This window comes from Peromyscus californicus, unplaced genomic scaffold, assembly GCF_007827085.1.
Source record: "Peromyscus californicus insignis strain IS unplaced genomic scaffold, ASM782708v3 Scaffold_24__1_contigs__length_46423439, whole genome shotgun sequence".
Classification (NCBI taxonomy): Eukaryota; Metazoa; Chordata; class Mammalia; order Rodentia; family Cricetidae; genus Peromyscus; species Peromyscus californicus.
In genome coordinates, this window is record NW_026294535.1 from 28,280,871 (window position 1) to 28,302,519 (window position 21,649).

Here is a 21,649-nt window from a genome sequence, read left to right on the forward strand (position 1 = left end):
AGTGGTAACAGAGGAGGTCAACTGAGTGCTAATGAGCGGTTAGTATATCAAAAAGGGGATCTAAGCCGGGTGGTGGTGGCGCACGCCTTTAATCCCAGCACTCGGGAGGCAGAGCCAGGCGGATCTCTGTGAGTTCGAGGCCAGCCTGGGCTACCAAGTGAGTTCCAGGAGAGGCGCAAAGCTACACAGAGAAACCCTGTCTCGAAAAACCAAAAAAAAAAAAAAAAAAAAAAAAGAAAAGAAAAGAAAAAGGGGATCTATGTGCTCAGTCTACATTCCTAGAAGTGGTTAGGCAAGAAGTTAGGGGTCTATTAGTAAGGCTGTAAGGAAAGAGGGTCTCACCATAAATTAATTGCACAAGAAATAAAGCTATCCACCTGACCTAGGAGGCAGGTGCTTGATAGGCATTTTAGATAAATACACCGTTAGGAGTTCTTGGAAGCACACAAGAAAATCATTTTAGGAACCAGCTAATACACGCACGCACGCACTCACGCGTGCGAGTACAAGCTAAAATATCACCAAGACTTCTTAGGCCATGGCTTGACCTTTGGAGAAGTTCTTGACTTTTCCAAGTAGTAGCTTTTGTGATAGTAGCTGAATTCCATTACATTTTCCTGCGGCTTGCAGCAGAAATGGTGTCACTCACTCTCAAGGCTGGGTCTTCCTACATCAATTAATGCAGTCAAGACAATCCTCCAAAGCCAACCTAATCTAGACAGCTCCTCAATGAGACTCTTTTCAGGTGATTCTATATTGTGTCAAGTTGACAATTAAAATAAACCATCACCTGGGCCACACCAGTAAGCCAGGTACTTCAGGAGGTGCAGAGAAAGGAATCTGGAGCTCCAGGTCAACCTAAACTACATCGTCAACTACAGGCCAGCCTGAACTACATCAGGCTCTGCCTAAAATAATAGTAATAATAATAATAATAATAATAATAATAATAATAATAATAATAATAATAAATAAAAATATAGAACAGAAAAATGGCATTTTATTTTTCTCAAACCAAGTAAGAATTTTGGTCCTAATACTTTTCAACTTTGAATTTATTATACTCCATAGGTCAATGGTTAACCTTGTTTTCAATTTATATAAGAGACTCAGTAGTTATTATGCCTTTAAAATCTAAATTACAATGATATGATTTAGAGCATTTTTGCTTCAATTAAAAAAGAGAAGGAGAGCACTTGCTGGTCTTGAAGAGGACCCATGTTTGGTTCCCAGCACCCACATGACAGAGCTCACTCACACTGCCCAGCTCAAGGGGGCTCTGCTGCCCCCATCTGGCCTCCATAAGCATGCACACACACTCACACAAACACATGCACATAAACAAATAAAAATAAATCTTGTTCCTTTGTTTTTCGAAACAGGGCTTTTCTGCTTAACTCTGGCTGTCTGGGAACTCACTCTGTAGACCAGGCTGGCCTCAAACTCAAGAGATCCACCAGCCTCTGCCTCCAAGTGCTGGGATTAAAGGTGTGCACCACCACACCCAGTTAAAAAACAATGCTAAACTGGGCAGTGGTGGCTCACGCCTTTGATCCCAGCACTCAGGAGGCAGAGCCAGGTGGATCTCTGTGAGTTCAAGGCCAGCCTGGTCTACAGAGCGAGATCCAGGACAGGCACCAAAACTACACTGTCTCAAGGGGAAAAAAAAATGCTAACAAGAAAAAAGAGATCCTATCGACCGTCTACAAACACGAATCTGATGACAGAGTTGCCAATGACCTAACATAAGAAAACAAGTACATAACAGAATGGACCGTACAGATGTAAAAAAGCAAAGTCATCACTACTAAAGCCTGAAAAGGGAGACTTTATGAAGAAAACCTGTGAAGTCAGCAAGTACAGTAATGTTTTACTTCACTATTCAACCAAGACAAATCATGAGAAAAGAAAATGGATTAAAAACAAATGTAAAATAAAGTGCCACCATTTAAAACACACAGGCTATGGGGGTTGGGGGAGATGCAGTATCAGACTTTAAAAACGAGGGACGAAGGAAGAAAGCAGTGAGCGGAAAGCCCAGATGATCTAGGCAGCCCAGTCCAATGCTGTCAGATTTCTGAAGCACAGAGCTCCAGGATACGCTGGCAGAGGGGTGTCGTGATCATCTATTACGACACTGATCTGATCTGCGGAAGCTCCGCTACAATGAAACAAGAGACTGCCGGACTGCAGACCAGCACATGGTCTGTCCCTCTTCTACACCTCCTGACAGGTTATTCTGAGTGACGGGAACCTGACACTGACAGCAAGCTCTACTACCCCAGTCAGCACTGACTTGGACTCCATCAAGGGTCTGACAGACATTTATGTTCTCAACTAGATTATTACTTTCTGGAAAACAGAGTACCCATTTCACTTTATTTTAACTCACATGATCTAAAATAGTGTTGTTATAACTGCTATAACAGTTAGATGTTCGAGTTGATTACCCTGAAAAAAAAAAAAAAACAATCACAACTTAAATCAGATCAGAGTTCAAAGAGATCATGGGGATCATCTAGTCTAGTCTCTTTGTCTGAAAAGCAAAGAAACTCAGAGCAGTTAAGCATCTGCTAACTCAGTGTTACAGAGCCAGGACCAGCCCTAATCCACGGATGGACAGTTTATCTAGTTCCAAATAGCCTCTAATTCTTCTGTGACAAAATGAATTATCACCTATTTCAACAGAGCAATGGTAATATCAGCTTTCCTTTCAGTATTTACTATGTGATCTGTCCGAATGTGTGATAGGGCTGCTTTTCAAACAGCTTGTCTAATATGAATGCTCACAGTGACTCTAAAAGGTAGGTAACAGCAACCTAGCTTTACAAATGAGGAAAATATAATTTGACCACGATGACAGTGAACAGCAAAACCCACTTTTAACCAGTATCCTCTAGTGTCTCTTCTTGAATACGCACGCACAGCACAATCACACAATTCTGAGTTCAGGACACACACCTGGTCCAAATCTAATAAACAAGTATTTACATGACTCACTAAACAAATGGCATCTCATTTAAAAAGTAAGGTTTTCTTACCAAAAATATCTCTAAAACTATGTCATTGTCCATGTTTCTCTGAAACAGGTTTCAACAGTGGGTAGTTTACACACAATTGGTGATTTAGCAATAGCTGACTCTATCTATCTGGAGTCTCTCTATCTAAAGTAGACAGGACAGTCTTGCCTTGTAGCTCTGGCTAGTGGGGAGCTCACAATCTTGTTGTTTCAGCTCCTCAAGTATTTGTATTATAGATGTGTTCTACCATGTTTGGCAACAGCTAAATCCTCTATCCTACAAGTAATTCATCTATTTAACAAATACTTAGAAACTATTTTTGTGACAGCATTAAATCTAAAGAAAAAAGTAAAATGAAACGCTTCTACAATATGCAAAGCCGATAAAATAAAAACTCACATGAATTTCTAAATTACTCAGAAAGTAACAATTCTTCTGGTAGTGAGTGAAAAGATAGCCTTAACAGAGCGCCTAAAGTGCGTTCACTCATATTCCGACATATATTCTCTTACAGCTCAACAAATTCTGGCAACATCAACAGTTTCTCATGAACAAATGGAAGCTTCAAGAAGTTTTGACTTCCTATCATTTCACTGCCGAGGACTCCAAACTGGAATCCAGGCCTGGGAAGCAGGCTCCACTGGCAGAGCAGTTGCCTAGTGTACACAAAGCACTGGGTTCAACCCCCAGTACCGTGTTGAGGCACATACCTACACATACCTACGATCCAGGTTATGAGGATTAGAACTCAAGGTCATCCTTTGTTACACAGGGGGTTGGAAGCTAGGCTACAAAGACACCCTGCCTGGAGGAGGAAGAGGAGGAAGAGGAAGAGGAGGAGATAAAACAGAAGCATCAGAAGTGTAATCCCAATCATTCTGGCCCCAAAGCCTGTGTTCTCCATTATCTCATTTAACCTCCTTAAGGGACCATTAGTGAGGTGCATAAATATCATCATCATCATCATCATCGTCCCAATTTCACAAACTCAAGAGAACTAGCATGCCCTGCTCTGCTCCTAACATATGTAAGGAGCGGAGTAATGCCAGGTCTACAGCAGGTGCAAGAAACTAACCAGAGAAAATAATGACATTTCAGTTCGCCCCCAGAGTTCCAGAACTGAAACCACTAGACCTTGTGTGTACTGGTAAAAGGAATTTCAACTGAACAGGAGGGAAGTTGACTTTCTAGTAATACACCATCTATTAAATAACAGACTGATAACACCTAAACTTCAAGCTTTCTATCATATCGACCAATCTCTAGACTTATTAGCAGGCTAAAAAAAAACCAAAAAAGTTTTTGAGACATGGTCTCACCATGCAGCCCTGGATAGCCTGAAACTTGCTATGTAGACCAGTCTGACTTCAAACTCAGAGACATTCCTGACCCTACCACGCCTTGCAAAATTATGTTTAGGTTAACAAACAACATACACTTTTACAAAGCTGAAAGTTTTTTTTTTTAAGTTTGGTCTGATTTTTTGAGATAGGGTATCATTTAGCCCAAGCTGGCCAAGCTGGCCAAGCTGGCCTCCAACTCATTACACTGTTAAGGATAGTCTTGAATGCCTAATCCCACTCTTTCCACCTCCAAACAGCCGCTGAGTGTCACAGAACATTAAAATATATAAAATACTTTAAGTGCTTGAAATATACCCACAGGAACAGATGAATAGAAATATTCCCTAACCACAGTTACAACACAATGTCTGAAAACTTTCTGGACATGTTTTTAGGGCTTAAGTGTACATCAAAAGAAATACCTCTAATGCCAAACCTAAGACTGTTACCACTTCAGTTTTTTTTTTAATGATTTACTTTTATTTTATGTGCACTGGTGTTTTGCCAGCAGGTATGTTTGTGTAGGGGTGTCAGATCCCCTGGAACTGGAGTTACAGACACGTGGGAGCTGCCATGTGGGTGCTGGGAATTGAACCCAGGTCCTCTGGAAGAGCAGCCAGTGCTCTCAACCACTGAGCCATTTTTCCAGTCCCTACCACTCCAATTTTTTACAAAGTTTATTCTACTGCATAGTTCTGTCAGAAGCCCAAAATCACTTTTTCTAATGGGACTTGTCTAAGCATATATTTCTAAGAAACTATCCAGTTTTGTGTGTGTGTGTGTGTGTGTGTGTGTATAATCAAGTTATGAATGAAGATGATGACGGAGAATGAACATATGATGAGAAAGCGGTCCTTGTTATTCACAATTTTCGCAAGACACAAAATCCAGAAAGAAAAAAAAAATCAATGTCACGCCACGTAACCACCTTTGTTCACCCTGTCGGTGAACACCACAGATTTGGGCACGATATCCAACCTCAAGACACGACCTGAGTTCTGCAGGGAGCTGCGCTACCCCTGTTCCCTTCCCCGCACCTCACCGGGCACCGTTAAACCCCCCCCCCCCCGAATGCATGAAGCATTGCTTCCAGGTCTTCACTCAACACCAACTCGGCCACACACCGGGAGGTAAACAACTACGGGACGTGAGCGATCTGGGACAGAAACGTTCACTTGCATGAGAAGATACAAAAGAAACGATGGGAAACGTGTTGCTCTAACCTCCCCAACACACACCCGCTTCCTAAAACAGCTGTACTTTGACAACCTAACGTGTGCGCGGGGGTGGGGGGGGGTATCCCGAAAGTTCTGACCCCTCTTTCTTTTTTCTTTTTCTTTTTAATGGCTTAAGGGCAAATACTTAAAACACCGAAATTCGACATCCTGAGCGGCGAGGTGGTGGCTATGACATATCCTGGAAGGACATCACTTTGCCCAACTACTCTCCCCCCACCCCTCCGCCCCCTGCCACCACGGGTGAACTAACTAACGGAGAGAGAGAGTAGTGTCATTCCCCACGACGAAGGAAGGGATGGAGAAAGGGAAAGAAGAAGAAAAAAAAAATCAAAAGCAGGCCAGCGCTCCCTCCTCGCCCTGGCGAGGCTTGGAGCGAGGCGCCCAGGGGGCTCCGGCTGAGGTTGCAAAGGGTCAGCACCCGCCTCCCTCCCTCCCTCCCTCCCCCGGTCCGTCCGCGTCGCCCCTGCACCCACCAGCAGCAGCAAGCAGCCCGGCGACAAAGCGGACCCGTCCACATCCCCACCTCTGCCCTCCTCCTCCTCCTCCTCCTCCTCCTCCTCCTCCATCCAGGCACCGCCAGGGACGGCGTCCCAGCATGAGTGAGCCCGCCCCGGCCCGGGCCCGCCCCGCTATCTCCTCCCCCGTTATCCGCTCGCCGCCGCCGCCGCCGCGGCCGCTCGGGCCTGGACTCGCTCCTTCCAGCCTCCCCCTCACCACCACCACCATCCCCATCCCACGGCCCACCGCGCGGCCGCCGCCGCCGCCGCCGCCCTGGGCGAGGCCGGAGGGAGCGGGGGACCGCGGGGCCGCACGCGGGGCCCGGGTGGGGTGGGGGAGAGGGCGGGGGAGGGATAGGCGCTCGCTCGGGGCGCGGTGTCGGCCCCCTCACCTCGGGGTGGAGAAGGGGCACGCAGCCCGTGTCCGTATCGTACTCATCCGGGCCGTCCGCCATCTTGGTGTTAAATCCCTCCTCCCGCGGCATGCCGGGAGAAAGCGTTTCGGCCCCGCGGGGGCTCGGCGGAGGCGGAGGGCGAGCGCGCGGGCGCTGCGCGGGCCCCGGCGCGGGCGACGCGGCCGCCGCCTCCTCCTCCTCCTCCACCTCCTCCTCCACCTCTTCCTCCTCCTCCTCCTCCTCCTCCCCCGCCAAGCCCCCGGGACGCGCCCCCCCCCCTCAGCCCCGCCCTCCCGCCCGCCGAGGGCGCGGGTCCCGCTGCGCGTGCGCCTGCGCGGTCCGGGAGCTCTTCCTCCCTCCCCCCCCCCCCCCCGCGCGCGCCCCGGGCCGGGGGGGAGAGTGTGTGCGCTCTGCTGCACTGCGCCGGGACAACGGGACGGCGCGCTGGGCGTGGGCGCTCGCCGCGGTCCCGGGGCGGGTCCCGGTCCCGGTCCCGGTCCGAGGCCGATGCTGCTCGGTTGGCTCCGGTCACCCCGGAAAAAGCGGTGCAGTGCAAGGCCGGCCCCCCCCCCCCCTCCTTGGGAAGCTCCGAGGGCCACGGGCATGACCCCCACCCCACCCCCACCCCGAGGTCAAGGGTGCATTCTTCTGCCCCTGGCCTCGGGGACACCCGAAGAGACAAGGACGGAACCTGCCTTCCTGGGAAAGCTTTTTGTTATGGGACGCTCGCTTTGGTGCCTGAGCTCTTGGTGCATTTCTAAATGACTGTTTTGCAAGGTCAAAGCCCCCGCACGTTGCCATCTGCTACATTTTGATACGACCCAGGAATTCAGAACTGAAAGCCCCGGAGTGTGACCTAGATAAAAAGGACTAAAGCCATCTTTAAGAGGATATTAGGGCTGGGAGGGAGGCTGATGGAACAATTGTAGAAAAGGATTTGTTTCTGGTTTGGGCTAAGAGGGATTGTAAATCTGTACAGCGCCCGGGGCACATTGAGCAGAGAGCGACCGGTTAACGACCGATTAGACATCCTAACACTAGCCAATTAAAGCCAAATCAACCAAAGGTCACCAGGAAGAAACCTGCAATCGGACAAAACCAGATTTATTTGTAAATCGGGAGGAAGGCGCCAGAAGTTTAAAAAAAAAAAAGGGAGATGGAGGAGGAAACCCCTTTGTAAGGTTTAGGTTCCCGCCAAAAGAATCTGAGGAGGGTCGAGGGAGAGCTGGGATCGGTTCTGGATTGGACCTCGATTCTGAGGAGGTGAGGAAAAACGGGGAATAGCAAGGCATTGGATGCGATCATGAGGCTAGGACAATTTCATAACAAACGCGAATGACAAGGTACACTTAGTGTTCGTGGGTAAAAGAGCAGTGATCATTCAGAAATGATGAATGCTGTTTTGTAGCTGCTTCTGGTGGGGGAAAAGATGCTGTATCCGTGTGTATCCTCAGCACAGCCTTTCCTTCCGGCGTGGACCGATTTTCACTCTTTTTAGTCCGGCAGAAACCAGGAATCATGCAGACCTAAACAGAATTTCGAGTTCTCCGTTTACAGCTCCAATTTTTTTTTTCAGTCATGTGTCAACATGGACAGAATCCGTTTTATTGGCATATTCCGGCCCACGTCTCCTTACCCTGACGCTCTTTGCATTTACTTAAATCTAGAGAAAAGAGTAAAGAGAGAAAGTCGAGTGAAAGGAACAGGGGAGAGGCTGTGGCATTAAAACGAACAAAAATCCCACACTGAATGAAGTGAATGAGGAAAATAGACATGGAGATAACAAAAAACAAAAAAGCATTCCATGAGTGCCCATGGATTAGAAATATTAGTTCAGGGCGTAGTGGGAATAGTCATAAAAGAGGTGTTCAGGGTGGGAACCCTAGGTTCCCAGGGTATTTGGGTGGAAGGGTCAGAGTCAAACTGAGTCAGCAAAAATCTACCATTTAGACCACATAGTAGTCTGGTAGTTTTCAAAATACAGCTTAACTAGATACCAAAATTTAAAAAAAGAAGTTTCAATTTTTTAAAAATGAAGATTTTTTGGCTCCTCTTGCTTTCTGTCCATCATTCGTTGGACAGCCTCCCTCATATTGCTCCCACCACCACGATGCTCTGCATCGCTCAGACCCAGAACCAGTGAATATAAAGACTGCTGACCAAAACCTTCAAAACTGAGAACCAAAATAAACTTTCCTCTGAAAAGAATGTCTAAGTCTGGAGCATGGGGTACCTGAGCCTTCTTGTTCAGCCACTGCCGGACATAGTCCTGCCTTACTCATTATCTGATTGGCTATTATAGGAGACATTTGTATTTGTAACTTCTGAGAAATCTACAACTTCCAGAGGAAAATATTAATGCCAAAAGTGGCTGACAGGAAAATGAAACGGAAAATGAAAATGAACAATCCATGTCGTCCTTCCTCCCTACAGTAAGGTGGAGATAAAATTACTAGAGGGACAACTGGTAAACCAGGAGCCAAAGCAGCCATTCTGGTCTTCACCCAGTGGCACACTCCAGAGGTGAAGATAAGGGAATCGGGAGTTTACAAGCCAGCCGGGGCTTCATTGCATGACTCTTGTCTCAAAACACACACACACACACACACACACACACACACACACACACACACACACACACAGCACCTGGTCTTGGGAAAGCATGTTAGATTGGATGAGGTTCAGTACGGACCAAAATGAAGCTGTTGACTCTGAGCAGGCTCCGCCTTGGTCATTGCAGAGTTCTTATCTACACAGCCTGAATCTGAGATAACATTTCCAAGGGACCGTAAGTACAGCGAGTGTGCTGATTGTACTGATGATGAAAGAATGGCATCCATAGATAAGAAAGAGAAGTATTGACCTCGTAAGGACAGTAGTGAAGTGGGTGTGGGGACAGGAAGATTGGAAGGAATGGGCTCCAGTGGTGTGGATATGGTTTAATAGGTAACCTGAGAGGCAACCTTTAGCTGTCATTTAATTCCTAGTCCAATGTCACCATTTCACAAATGGGCAAATGATGGGGAGTCTAGAGACCTGCTTAAAGCCACACAACCAGTCTGTTACATAATTACATCTGGAAGACGCCTGAGGATCCCCTTCTACTACTTTACTGCCATCCCATATTTCTTCTGTTATAATTATCTGCAATGAACTATTTAGTTTATTAGGTGATTTAAGAAAAATTATGTGTAGGTATGTATTGGTGAAATTATTAAGGCCACTCCACGTAGTTAAAAGGGAGGTTTATTTTGTGGGGTAACTTATAAGTGAAGGGATAGGGTGCAGGGTCTGGCAAAGGTGTGGCGCAGTCCGGCGGTGGTCTCTGGAGAACTCTGCTCAGTCTACCTCCAGCGTCCAAGGTCCAGGAACCAAGAGAGCCAGGGCATCCGGATCCCGGGTCTTCAGGGGTCCTCTCTCGGCCCCGCCTTGTAAGCGTGACAGTTACCGAAGCCTCGATGGGGGTTGGAACTTCCAGGTCAAAGCTGGAATGGCTACCCACTACAGGTATGTGTGTCTGCGTGTGAGTATATGTATGTGAGTGTAGTTGCCCACGAGGACCAGAGGCATTGGAGCCCCTTGAGTTGAAATTACAGAAGGTTGTGAGGGGCCAGGTGTGGGTTCTAGGAACCAAACTCTGGAAGAGCAGCAAATGTTCTTAACCATTGAGCAATCTCTCTAGCCCTTATTTAGTGGTTGTTTTTTTTTAATTATGGTAAAAAGCATGTCACATGAGATGTGAACTGTTAACTACACGGTACGGCACTATTAACTATAGACACAATGTTGTGCCACAGATCCCTAGAGCCCATCTTGTTGTAGAATATTATTTTAAGGTGTGTTACTTTTGTTTGTGTTGCATTTGTTTAACTCTGTGAAGCTGTGTTACTGTGCCTGTCTAAAACACCCAATTGTCTAATAAAGATCTGAACAGTCAATAGCAAGGCAAGAGAAAGGATAGGCGGGGCTGGCAGGCAGAGAGGATAAATAGAAGGAGAAATCTGGGAGGAAGAAGTAGTAGCCAGGAAAGGAGGAGGGCTCCAGGGGCCAGCCACCCAGCTACACAGCCAGCCACAGAGTAAGAGAAAGGAAAAGCACAGAGGCAAAAGGTAGAGGATAATTTAAGTTAAGGAAAGCTGGCTAGAAACTAAGCCAAGTTAAGGCCGGGCATTCATAAGTAATAATAAGCCTCTGTGTGTGACTTATTTGGGAGCTGGGTGATGAGCCCCCCAAAAGAGCAAAAACCAACAACACCATCCGGCAGGTGATATACTTTATACTCACTGAACAGCACCTCCATCTTCTTTTTTTTTTTTTTTTTTTTTTTTTTGTGCTGAGGATCAAACCCAGGGCCTTGTGCTTGCTAGGCAAGCGCTCTACCTCTGAGCTAAATCCCCAACCCCAGCACCTTCATCTTTACACTACTCTAGCTCCTGCCAACTACCATGCTTTCTTCTTCTATACTTTTGACGGTCTTCATATTCCTTAAGTAGAAGCATGTAGTATTTCCTATGGCTGGTTTATTTTGCTTAACATAATGTAATCTGAAGGTTTATCTGTATTGTATATGATAGCAATTCCTTCTTTTTAAGAACTGAACAATATTCCACTGTAATTGCACAGCACATTTGCGTTATCCACTCACCTCGCAGAGAGTGTTCTTCATTGTCAGAGACCAACTCTGACCTGTCAAAGAGTTCTTGGGGGGTAGGAGAGAAAGGAATGAGGAAGTATTAGACAGAAATATCGGCAGAGACAAGAAAGACAGAGACACAGGATAGCTTTGGGAGGGCCCTGGGTCATTACCCAGCTGCCTCGTCCCGTCCCTCCCCCCTCCCCCCTCCCCCCCCCCCCCCCCCCCCCCCCCCCGGAGATGAGGACCGAACCCAGGGCCTTGAGCTTGCTAGGCAAGCACTCTACCACTGAGCTAAATACCCAACCCCTCGTCCTGTAGTCTAATGGGCTTTTTATACACTACCAAAGGAAGAGGCAGAAAACCTCCCCATTTCAAGATCAAAGCACAACATACAGCCAAGTGTAGACCCTTCAAAACACCTAGTAACCACGCCTGTGGCCAAATCATCCCGTTATGCAGCCCTGCTGAGTAAACCAAGCACAGATTCTCTGACCTTGACTAAGGTAGGGAGCCTCTGGATGCCCCCATACTTCATCTCTTGGCTATTGTGAACAATGTTGGTTGACATGCGCGATGGCGCAGTCACTTTGGAAAACAAAATGCGGGATTTATTAGAACGGCTTACAGGCTGTGATCCAACAATGGCTGTCTACCAATGGCCAAGAATCCAGCAGTTAGTTGTTCATTCCACGAGGCTGAAGGTCTCAGCTGATGTTCAGTACATGCCAGTATTCTGAGGGTCTTGCCAGCAAGAGCGAGGGCAAGAAGGCAATGAAAGAGAGCAAGCTTCCTTCTTCCATGCCATTTAGGCTACCCACCGAGGGTGTGGCCCAGATTAAAGGTGGATCTTCCCACCTCTAAAGATCCAGATTAGAAGTCAGTCTTCTCACATCAAACGATGTAATTAAAAAAAAAGAAAAATCTCCCACAGGTGTACCCAGCCCCTTGGATTTTCATGAGTCCCCGGGTGTAATCAAGTTGACAACCAACAAGAGCCATTGCAACAAGGGGTCCCATTTCTCCACATCCTTGCAAACGCTGGTTGCTGTTTTAGGTTTTCTGTGTCTGGTAGGTTGGTTGGTTTTTACATTTTAGAGTTTTCTTTATTAGGTTACAGAATAGTAGGTTTTCTTCTGGTATTTTCATACATAGAGTCCCTCCCACCTTCTCTCCCCCATCTCCTCGTTCCTGCTTCCCGGATGTGCCTTTCAGCTCCCATAGGAGCTTCTGTTTTCGTATCTCATGTCTTCTACTGCCTCTTCTACCTTCCTCCCTTAAAGCCTCCTTTTTTGCATCCTCAGTCATTTTCTAGTTTCCTGTCCTCTACCCACACTTCCTCCCACCTACATATTCACATTTAACAGAAAGAAGCTGTCATGGGACACACATACGGGAGAGAACATACCTTATCTGTCTTTCTGATCCTAGGTTATCTTACTAAAATATTCTCCAGTTCCTTCCATTTTCCTTCAGTTTTCATAATTTTGATTTTCTTTTTTTTTTTTTTTTGGTTTTTCAAGACAGGGTTTCTCTGTGTAGCTTTGCGCCTTTCCTGGAACTCACTTGGTAGCCCAGGCTGGCCTCGAACTCACAGAGATCCACCTGGCTCTGCCTCCCGAGTGCTGGGATTAAAGGCGTGCGCCACCACCGCCCGGCAATTTTGATTTTCTTAATAGCTACATTTCAATTCCACTGCGTATAAATACCATGTTTTCATTATCGGTTCATCTGTTTTGTGTACCTAAGCTGTCTCCGTTCCTTTGCTGGTATGAATAGGGAAGCAGTAAATATGGATGTGCGAATGTCTATAGTAGGCTAGAGAGCCCTTTGAGTATAGGCTCAGGGTGGTATAACTGGGTCATAGGGTAGGTTTATTTTTAGGGTTTTTTTTTTTTTTTTGAGAAGCTCCCACACTGATTACTTCCTTCACCCCTTACAATTGTTTTTTCTTTTTTTTTCTTTTTGAGACAGAGTCTCTCGTAGTCTCAAACTCACTATTTAACTGAGAATGACCTTAAACCCATGATCCTCCATTGCCCACCTCTCAGGTGCTGGATTACAGGTGAGTGCCACTATACCCAGCTGCTCTTTGATTTTTGATAGTGTTCATCCCAACAAGTGTGTAATAGCTCATTGTGGTTTTCATTCAGATATCACTAATAATTAGCCATTTGGGACATCCTTCATAAAACTGTAGGCCATTAGCATATCTTTAGAGAAATATGGCCCCTTGTTACTGGATTGTCTGGGGTTTCTCCGTTGAGTTGTAGGAATTCTCTCTGCCTCTTTTGGATTCTGGTCCCATAGGTGTGATTGGCACATGTTTGCTCCCATTCTGCAGGTTGGGTTTTCACGTTATCGATTGACTGCTTTGCTAAGTAGATGGTTTTTAGCTCAGGGTGATCCTGCTTGTCCAGTTCTGCCTTTGTGGCTCGTGCTTTTGTGTCGTATCTGAGGCATCGTTGCCAAGCCCAGCGTCCTGAAGGTGTCACGCGCTTCCTTCTAGGAGTTTGTGTAGTTTGAGGTCCTGTGTGTCCATCTCATTTTGAATTGATTTTTGTGTAAAATATGAATCTAATTTCATTCTTTTTAAACGTGGAATATACTTTTCCAAGAGTCATCTTTGTGCCCCTCCTTCTCTGAAATGTTTTTGACTATGTAGATATTTTTCCCATATGAATTTTAGGATTTTTTTAAAGCATCTACTTTTTTTTTAAAGATTTATTTATTTATTATGTATACAGTGTTCTGCTTGCATGTATCCCTGCAGGCTAGAAGAGGGAGCCAGACCTCATTACAGATGGTTTGAGCCACCATGTGGTTGCTGGGAATTGAACTCAGGACCTCTGGAAGAACAGCCAGTGCTCTTAACCTCTGAGCCATCTCTCCAGCTCTCTTTTTTTTTTTTAAGAGCTATTGGATTTTGAAGGATGCATTGAATCTGTACATCATTTTCAGTAGTATAGTGTTGTGGAATATTATTTTAAGGTGTGTTACATTTGTCTATGTTGTGAAACATTTGTTTAATGATGCAAAGATGGGAGCCGGGCAGCAGTGGCACATGCCTTAAATCCCAGCACTCAGGAAGCAGAGCCAGGCGGATCTCTGTGAGTTCGAAGCCAGCCTGGTTTAACTGTGTCTTTCTTCATTTCTTTCATCAGTTACTTGTAATTTTTAGTGTACCAGAATTCCATTTCCTTAGTTAAGGTTCCCATTTTGTTTTTTTTGATGGCTATCATAAATGGTATTATTTTTCTTAATTTCCCTCTCAGATAGCTTATAGTTAGTGTATAGAAACACACTAATGTATGTATGTTTCTTATTCTCTAACCCAGGCTGGCCTAGAACTCAGAGCAATCCTCCTGCCTCAGTTTCCTGAGTTGCTGAGGTCACAGTGTGAGGCACCGCACTCAACTTGACAAGTGATTTTTATTTGCTGATTTTGTACCCTGTAATTTTTTGTTCTAAGATATGGCAATTAAACATTTTTTTTCTGAACAAATGTTGGAAATAGTAACCATAACATAGAGATACTCTTAATCTTAAAATTCTTATATTCCAGTCCTTCTTAGATTATTTGGACTGGCTAAATTCTGTTACATAATCACAACGCTTTGAATTCCACCAAGTATATTTATGATAAGATTTCTGTCTAAGCCATTGTGCAAATTTCTGTGTGTCATTGGAACTGCCAGCATTAGAACTAAACAATACTGCTCCTTAGAACTAGGCTGAGGCAAGGGCCCACGAAGAACAACACTCTACAACCCCACTTGAGATGAAATGTGGACCATTTTCCCCTCAGATTCGGTATTAGTCACTGATGCCAACTGAATCAAACTAGAAAATTGAAAGAAATATGTGGAATGGGTGTAGCTGATGATAAATTTCTAAGAAGCCCATTTAAGAGGAAACAACATACACATTATAACTAAATTTTTAAGAAAAAGCAGGTGAAAGCAACAATGTGTTCTCAAGCACTCTCCCACACCCTTTCTCACCCTCTATCCAGGCCCCGTGTGCTTCTTGTTTCTTTCTTTTCTTTTCTTTTCTTTTTTTTTTTTCTGGAGACAGGGTTTCTCTGTCATTGTGGTGCCTTTCCTGGATCTCGCTCTGTAGCCCAGGCTGGCCTCGAACTCACAGAGATCCGCCTGGCTCTGTCTCCCGAGTGCTGGGATTAAAGGCATGTGCCACCATAGCCCCACAGTGCTTCTTGTTTCTTGTCATGAAGTTAGTCACTCATGTTCCTCGTCATGACTACTGGACTACAGAACAAATGCCTGTACATCTTCACTGACCCGGAAAGCCATTCCTCTGGCTGTTGTGGAGGAAGTGGCCCTAGCTACCTGACATTCACCGTCCTCACTTCTGTCTTAGTCACTGTTCTGTTGCTGTGAAGAGGCACCAGGACAAAGCCAACTCTTACCAAAGAAAGCATTTAACTGGAGCTGACTTACAGTTTCAGAGGCTCAGTCCGTTACCATCATGACAGGGAACATGGCGGCATGCAGGCGGGTGCTGGAGAAGTAGGTGAGAGCTACATCCTGATCCATAAGCAGAGGAAGAGACTCTGGGCTTGGCATGAGCTTTTGAACCCTCAAAGTCCACCCCTAGTGACACACTTCCTCTGGCAAGGCCACACCTCCTAATCCTTTTAATCATTTCAAATATTGCCACTCCTTGATGATGAAGCATTCAAACATATGAATCTATGGGGGGCATTCTTATTCAAACCACCACACCATCCCTGATTCTAGGGCAAGATGAGGCTGTGGTTCAAGCATCGTTAATTTAGGAATGGAAGGAGCTACAGCTGTGGTGCTAAGGATGACTAGATTTGGCCTTGCTGGACCCCTGCTGGTATTCCTGTTCAGGGCTTCATTAAGATAGTAAGTGTTGCGGGTTGTTGGCTGATATTAGATCACTTCTAGAAAGTTCTCCAGCACTGCCCCGTCTACAAGTCTCTGTTATTAGAAGAGCGTGTTATGTCAGGAAACTTAAGCTCTTCTTAAATCATCGTCTTAACTTGAGAGTACACTGGAATTTGGAAGCAGGAATCTTTTATTAGGCAGGGTCTCACTGTGTAGTCCTGACTGGCTTGGAACTTGCTTTGTAGACCAGGCTGTCTTTGGACTCACAGAGCTCGGCCTGCCTCTGTCTCCTGAGTGGTGGGATCAAAGGCATGTGCCAGGCTAGCAGATGATTTAATAAATCTGAATATGTTTCTGTCCAGGTTTTCCAGGCTAGTTAGACAGACTAGCTAGGTTCAGACCTAATTCTGACCTCTTAATTCTGTGACCTGGGGGCAGTACTTAAGTTCTTTGTTTATGATGTGTTTGCAATTGCCATTCCATCTCTTTGCTCAGCCTTAGACAGCCTGTATTGTTCTAGAACACAATACGGCAGGGGTTTTGTTTTTTGGGGTTTTTTTGTTTGTTTGTTTTTGTTTTTTAATATTCTTTCCTCTATATCAAATTTGGTTTCTACTTTTTTTTTTTTTTTTTTTTTTGAGACAGGGTTTCTCCCTATAGTTTTGGTGCCTGTCCATCTTGCTCTGTAGCCCAGGCTGGCCTCGAACTCACAGAGATCCCCTGGTTCTGCCTCCTGAGTGCTGGGATTAAAGGTGTGCGCCACCGCTGCCCAGCTTGGTTTCTACTCTTAGTTTCTGCTTGGAGATTAAGAATTTAATCTTGATCTCTGTGAGTTCGAGGCCAACCAAGTGAGTCCCAGGAAAGGCGCAAAGCTACACAGAGAAACCCTGTCTCGAAAAACCAAAAAAAAAAAAAAAAAAAAAAGAATTTAATCTTCTGTTGGCTTCTCTGTACATCAAGGAGGTGATGTGTAGAGAAATGTTGGTCAAGGGAATAAAAATACAGGCTCATTAGAAAGCGTGGGTCCTGAGATGTGTGCGCTCCATCTAGGTGAAGCTTCTGCCTCCTTTCCATAGAGAGATATCCCCAGACAGTCACTTGCTCCCCCGTCCCGGTGAGTATCCCTGGAGACACTACTTTCATCCGAGTCAGAGCTGTCGTGCGTGCTTCCTAACTCAACAGCTTTTCTCACAACCTTTTCTAATATTATAGAATAAGAAAATGAAAAATGGCTGGGCAGTGATGCACGCCTTTAATCCCAGCACTTGGAAGGCAGTGGCAGGCGGATCTCTATGAGTTCGAGGCCGGCCTGGTCTACAGAGCAAGTTTCAGGACAGCCAGGGCTACACAGAGAATCTCTCTGTGTCTCAACTCCCCTCCCCCCAAAAATGAAAAATGCAAAGAAGCATTAGGAGTTTTTCCCCCAAAAAACTTGAGGATATTTATGTGGGTTCCAGGGATCACACTCGGGCCCGTTACCTGCTGAGCCATCTCAACCCCTCCCCATGGTCTGTTACAGTTCCAGTTCTTGACCGATGCACTTAACCTGGGAAGAACTTTCGGAAGCCATCCATCCTGCTGTCTTCAGACAGCTCATCCTCAGCCATCGCGATGCAGAAGAAAGACGATTCCAAGAAACTGGCTCTGGCTTGGCCGCTAATTAACGGTATAATTTCTATCATTCCCCTCGATCTCTCAGCCCGTTTTGTCATTTGTAAAATAAAAGGGCTTGAGAGACATACTCTCCAGAGGGTCTTTCATGCCTGTGGATCTGATGACAGAAGAACCATCTTAGATCGTTCTCTTTCAGACTTCCTCAATGAAAAGTCATCTTCCGTAATAAAGTCAGAGGTTGCTACAATCAACTTTTGTTTTTCAGTTTTACTCTCAGAAAAGTTTCCTCTTCCTTTTTTTCTTTTCTTTCTTTTTTAGATTTATTTCTTTTATGTGCCTTGGTGTTCTGCCTGCATGTGTATCTGTGTAAGGGTGTCAGATCCCCTGGAACTGGAGTTGCAGACAATTGTGAGCTGCCATGTGGGTGCCCATCTCTTCACCCTTCCTCTTTCTATCTTAAGTTCTTCAGTCTGTGAGTCTTTTTTTCTTCCTTAATAGTCTTTCTTAATAGTCTCCTTAACCTTTTCTTTTCTTTTCCTTTTTTTTTTTTTTTTTTTTTTTGAGACAAGGTCTTACTAAGTTGCCGAGGTTAGCCTTGAACCTGCAACCTGCAATCCCTTGACCTCAGCCTGCCAGGTGTCTGAGATTGTAGGCCTTCACCACCAAGCCTAATTTTATCTTTTTTACCTAAGTCATTTCAGAACAAGCTTGTTCTTAATAAAAACTACCAGACTGCTGTCAGTAAAAAACTCTTTTTCCCTATTTCCAAATATTCACTCACATAAGAAGTACCAATACCAATGCTCAGAGACTTCTCATTGGGTATTCTGCCTCTCAGGGAAGATAAGAGAAGCTTAAGTATTGTGACTGTATCATCTAGTATTCCCATTTTCCTGTGCTGGATGACACCCTTCCTAGCTACATTCACAGAGCAAGAAGAATGGCTGAAAGTACCATATTAAGAGACTAGAATAAAACCAGGTGTGGTGGTACATGCCTCTAATCCCAGCCCTCAGGAAAGGAGGCAGAAAGATGAAGAGTTCAAGGCCAGTATAAGCTACATAATGAGATCATGTCTCTAAGTTAATTGATCAGTTAATTAATCCCTACATTCCCACAGGATCCAATTCAAAATACCTGTCCATGTCAACAATTCTTCCGGTTATTTTTTGTGAACATGTTGTTTGTCTAATAAACCACTTTAAAATACTTCATTTTCTGATGTGTCTGGGGGAGTATATGCCGCGTGTGTAACAGGTGAGCAGAGTGGCCAGAAGAGGGGATATAAACTGGAGTGACAGGCATTGTGAGCCGCCTGATGTGGGTGTTGAGAAGTGAACTGAGTCCTCTGGAAGAGCAGCAAGTGCTCTTAACCAATAAGTCATCTCTCAGCCCCGGTAAACCAATTTCTTTTCTTTTCTTTTCTTTTCGGTTTTGGTTTTTGGCTTTTCAAGACAAGGTTTCTCTGTGTAACAGCTCTGACTGTCCAAGAACTTGCTTTGTAGACCAGGCTGGACAATTTTTAAAGTCTAGAAAGATTGCATATACTTTAACTTTTAAAATAAGAAAAATAAGCTTAAGTCTCTTTGCCTCCCTACTTACCCAACAACAGTTCCCAGAGTTCATTATGGTTGATCATAGTCTTCCTAAACCCTTTAAACACACAAAGAGGCTTTGGCCAATGAGGGGCCAGACACATGACAGTGGTTTCGTTAGATCATAAAGGAGCTGAACCTTAGTCTAGTTTAGTGGTATCGTAGCCATTGGTTGTAATGCACCATGTTCCTGGTGTGGGTGCTGATGCTGGTATGAATTGTGCTATCAGTTAAACACAGTAATATGATTATGTACTTAATACTGAATAATAATAAGAGATTCTTATGTTACTGATTTATCAATGTATCATACTGTACTGTTATTTTATAATGTACTCCTTTAAAAACAGACTCATTTTTGTTTTTAAAAGTGTGTGTGTGTGTGTGTGTGTGTGTGTGTGTGTGTGTGTGCGTGTGCGCGCGTGCACTGCATGCTCTGGAGCTGGAATTACAGGTGGTTGTTAACTGCCCAACATGGGTGCTGAGAACCAAACTCCGGTCTTCTGGAAGAGTGGTGTAGGCTCTTAACCACTGAGCCATCTCTCTAACTCCATAGAACGTGCTAATAACACTTATAAGGAAAAGGACTTATAGGGAAACAGCCTGCCAAGTGATGCCATCGGTTGTGCCGTGCATCTCCCAAATGCTGCACTTGATTGCCGAATTTCTTCTGAGTAGTTTAATCTCACATCTTATTCATTGTGATCCTAGGAGTAATAAGCTATACCATATAGCCTACTTATGTAAAAATCTATACCATCTAGGTTTGTGTAAGTACCCTTTGATGTTCACACAATGAGGAAATTGCATCACACATTTCTGAGACTGAGAAGTACATATATATTTATATATAGATTTCCACATATGTATTCTGAAAATATGGTATTTTAACTGTGTAAAATATACCACGCTCTTGTTCATTCTGAGATATTCTTCAAAGTCAGTGTTTATAATGATTTACATAGTATTTCCTTACGTAGTTTATGTCATTTATCAATAGAAAAGTATTGGCTTTAAGCAACAGAAAACTTAAGGTGACTTATGATTTACTTATTTTTATTTCATATGCATTGGTGTTTTGCCTGAATGTAGATCTGTGAGGGGGTGTCAGATCCCCTGGAGCTGGAGTTATAGACAGTTACAAGCTGCCACATGGGTGCTGGGAATTGAATGTGAGTCCTCTGGAAGAGCAGCCAATGCTCTTAACCGCTGAGCCATCTCTCCAGCCCCTAAGGTGGCTTAAACAGTAAGAACATTTATTATACAAGAAATCTAGAGTCAGTGAAGTTCAACAATCTGATGACATTTGAAGATCCAAGTATTTTTCAGGTTAGTTCAACAGCTCAGTACTGTCATGACGATTTTATCAGATCCCTTGCTCTGCTTTGCCAGTCTCGGAGAAAAGTGAGAAATTTCGTGTCCTCAACATAGCTATAACAGCTGTAGGTATTATTCATCACACAGCAGCATAGATAGGCAATGAAAAGACTGTTCCTCCTCATGTGCCTCTTTTTTGAGCCAAGGAACACTTGCAGATCTCGCTGCTCAAGATTTAAGTACAGGTGTATGCTAAGCCAATCTTTGGCACAAGAGCTGAAGCCGCATTGAATGTTCAGGAGATTGGCAGACAGGCTTCTGGGCTACATCTGTCCCCTCAGCTGCCTTTGCACAGCTCATGGACTATGGGTGTTATATTTTTTGTGTCTTAACGACTTCTTAATTTTTGTTTTTCGTGTATAAGTGTTTTGCCTGTATACATGTAAGTGCACTGAGTGCATGCCTGATGCCCAGAGAGGCCGGGAGAAGGTACTCAACTCCCTGAAAATGGAGGTGTGGATGGTTGTATGTAGGAGCTGGGAACTGAAACCAGGTGCTCAGAGCAAGCAGTGCTCCGAACTACTGAATAATCTCTCCAGCCCCAGGTATTACATTTCTAAACGAGGGAAAGAATGGGAAGTAATCAATCTTACACACCTTTGGTTTGGTTTGCATTTTGTTTGTTGAGACAGTTTCTCTATGTTGTTCGGGCTGTCCTGGAACTCCCTATGTAGACCAGGCTGGCCTCAAACTCACGGAGATCCAACTGCCTCTGCCTCCTGAGTACTGAGATTAAAGATATATGCCCATGTGTTTATGTTCTACATCTGTGGAGTCAGCTAACCCAGGATTGGGAATATTTAACAAGGAAAAATCACATCTGTATTGAACATGTACACACTTTTCTCGCCATTTCTTAAGCAACAACATATAACTACTTATGCAGAATTTACATTGTATTTGGCATTACAAGAAGTTTTGAGATGACAACGCCCATTGGTGGATGTGCACAGGTTACATGCAGATACTATGCCATTTTACTTGAGGCTTCACACATTTTTGTATCCCTCGGAGTCTTAGAGATATGACCGTAATGCTCTGTGACACAGGAAAATGATAAAAT

General features: G+C 44.7%; 1 protein-coding gene and 1 long non-coding RNA gene across 2 annotated transcripts in view; one reads left to right on the forward strand and one right to left on the reverse strand.

Moving 5' to 3' along the window:
• Window positions 1-6,669, reverse strand: part of Zdhhc17 (zinc finger DHHC-type palmitoyltransferase 17) — a 64,221-nt gene extending 57,552 nt beyond the window's left edge. Inside the window, 1 exon segment of the mRNA XM_052753316.1 lies at window positions 6,491-6,669. Coding sequence (XP_052609276.1) covers window positions 6,491-6,583 — 93 coding nt within the window. The 5' untranslated portion in view covers window positions 6,584-6,669.
• A 235-nt stretch (window positions 6,670-6,904) lies between these two features.
• On the forward strand, window positions 6,905-18,167 carry LOC128119775 (uncharacterized). The gene is made up of 3 exons (XR_008221675.1): window positions 6,905-10,000; window positions 13,101-13,191; window positions 17,520-18,167. It is a non-coding gene; the product is annotated as an uncharacterized LOC128119775 (long non-coding RNA).
• Window positions 18,168-21,649: the final 3,482 nt, after the last annotated feature.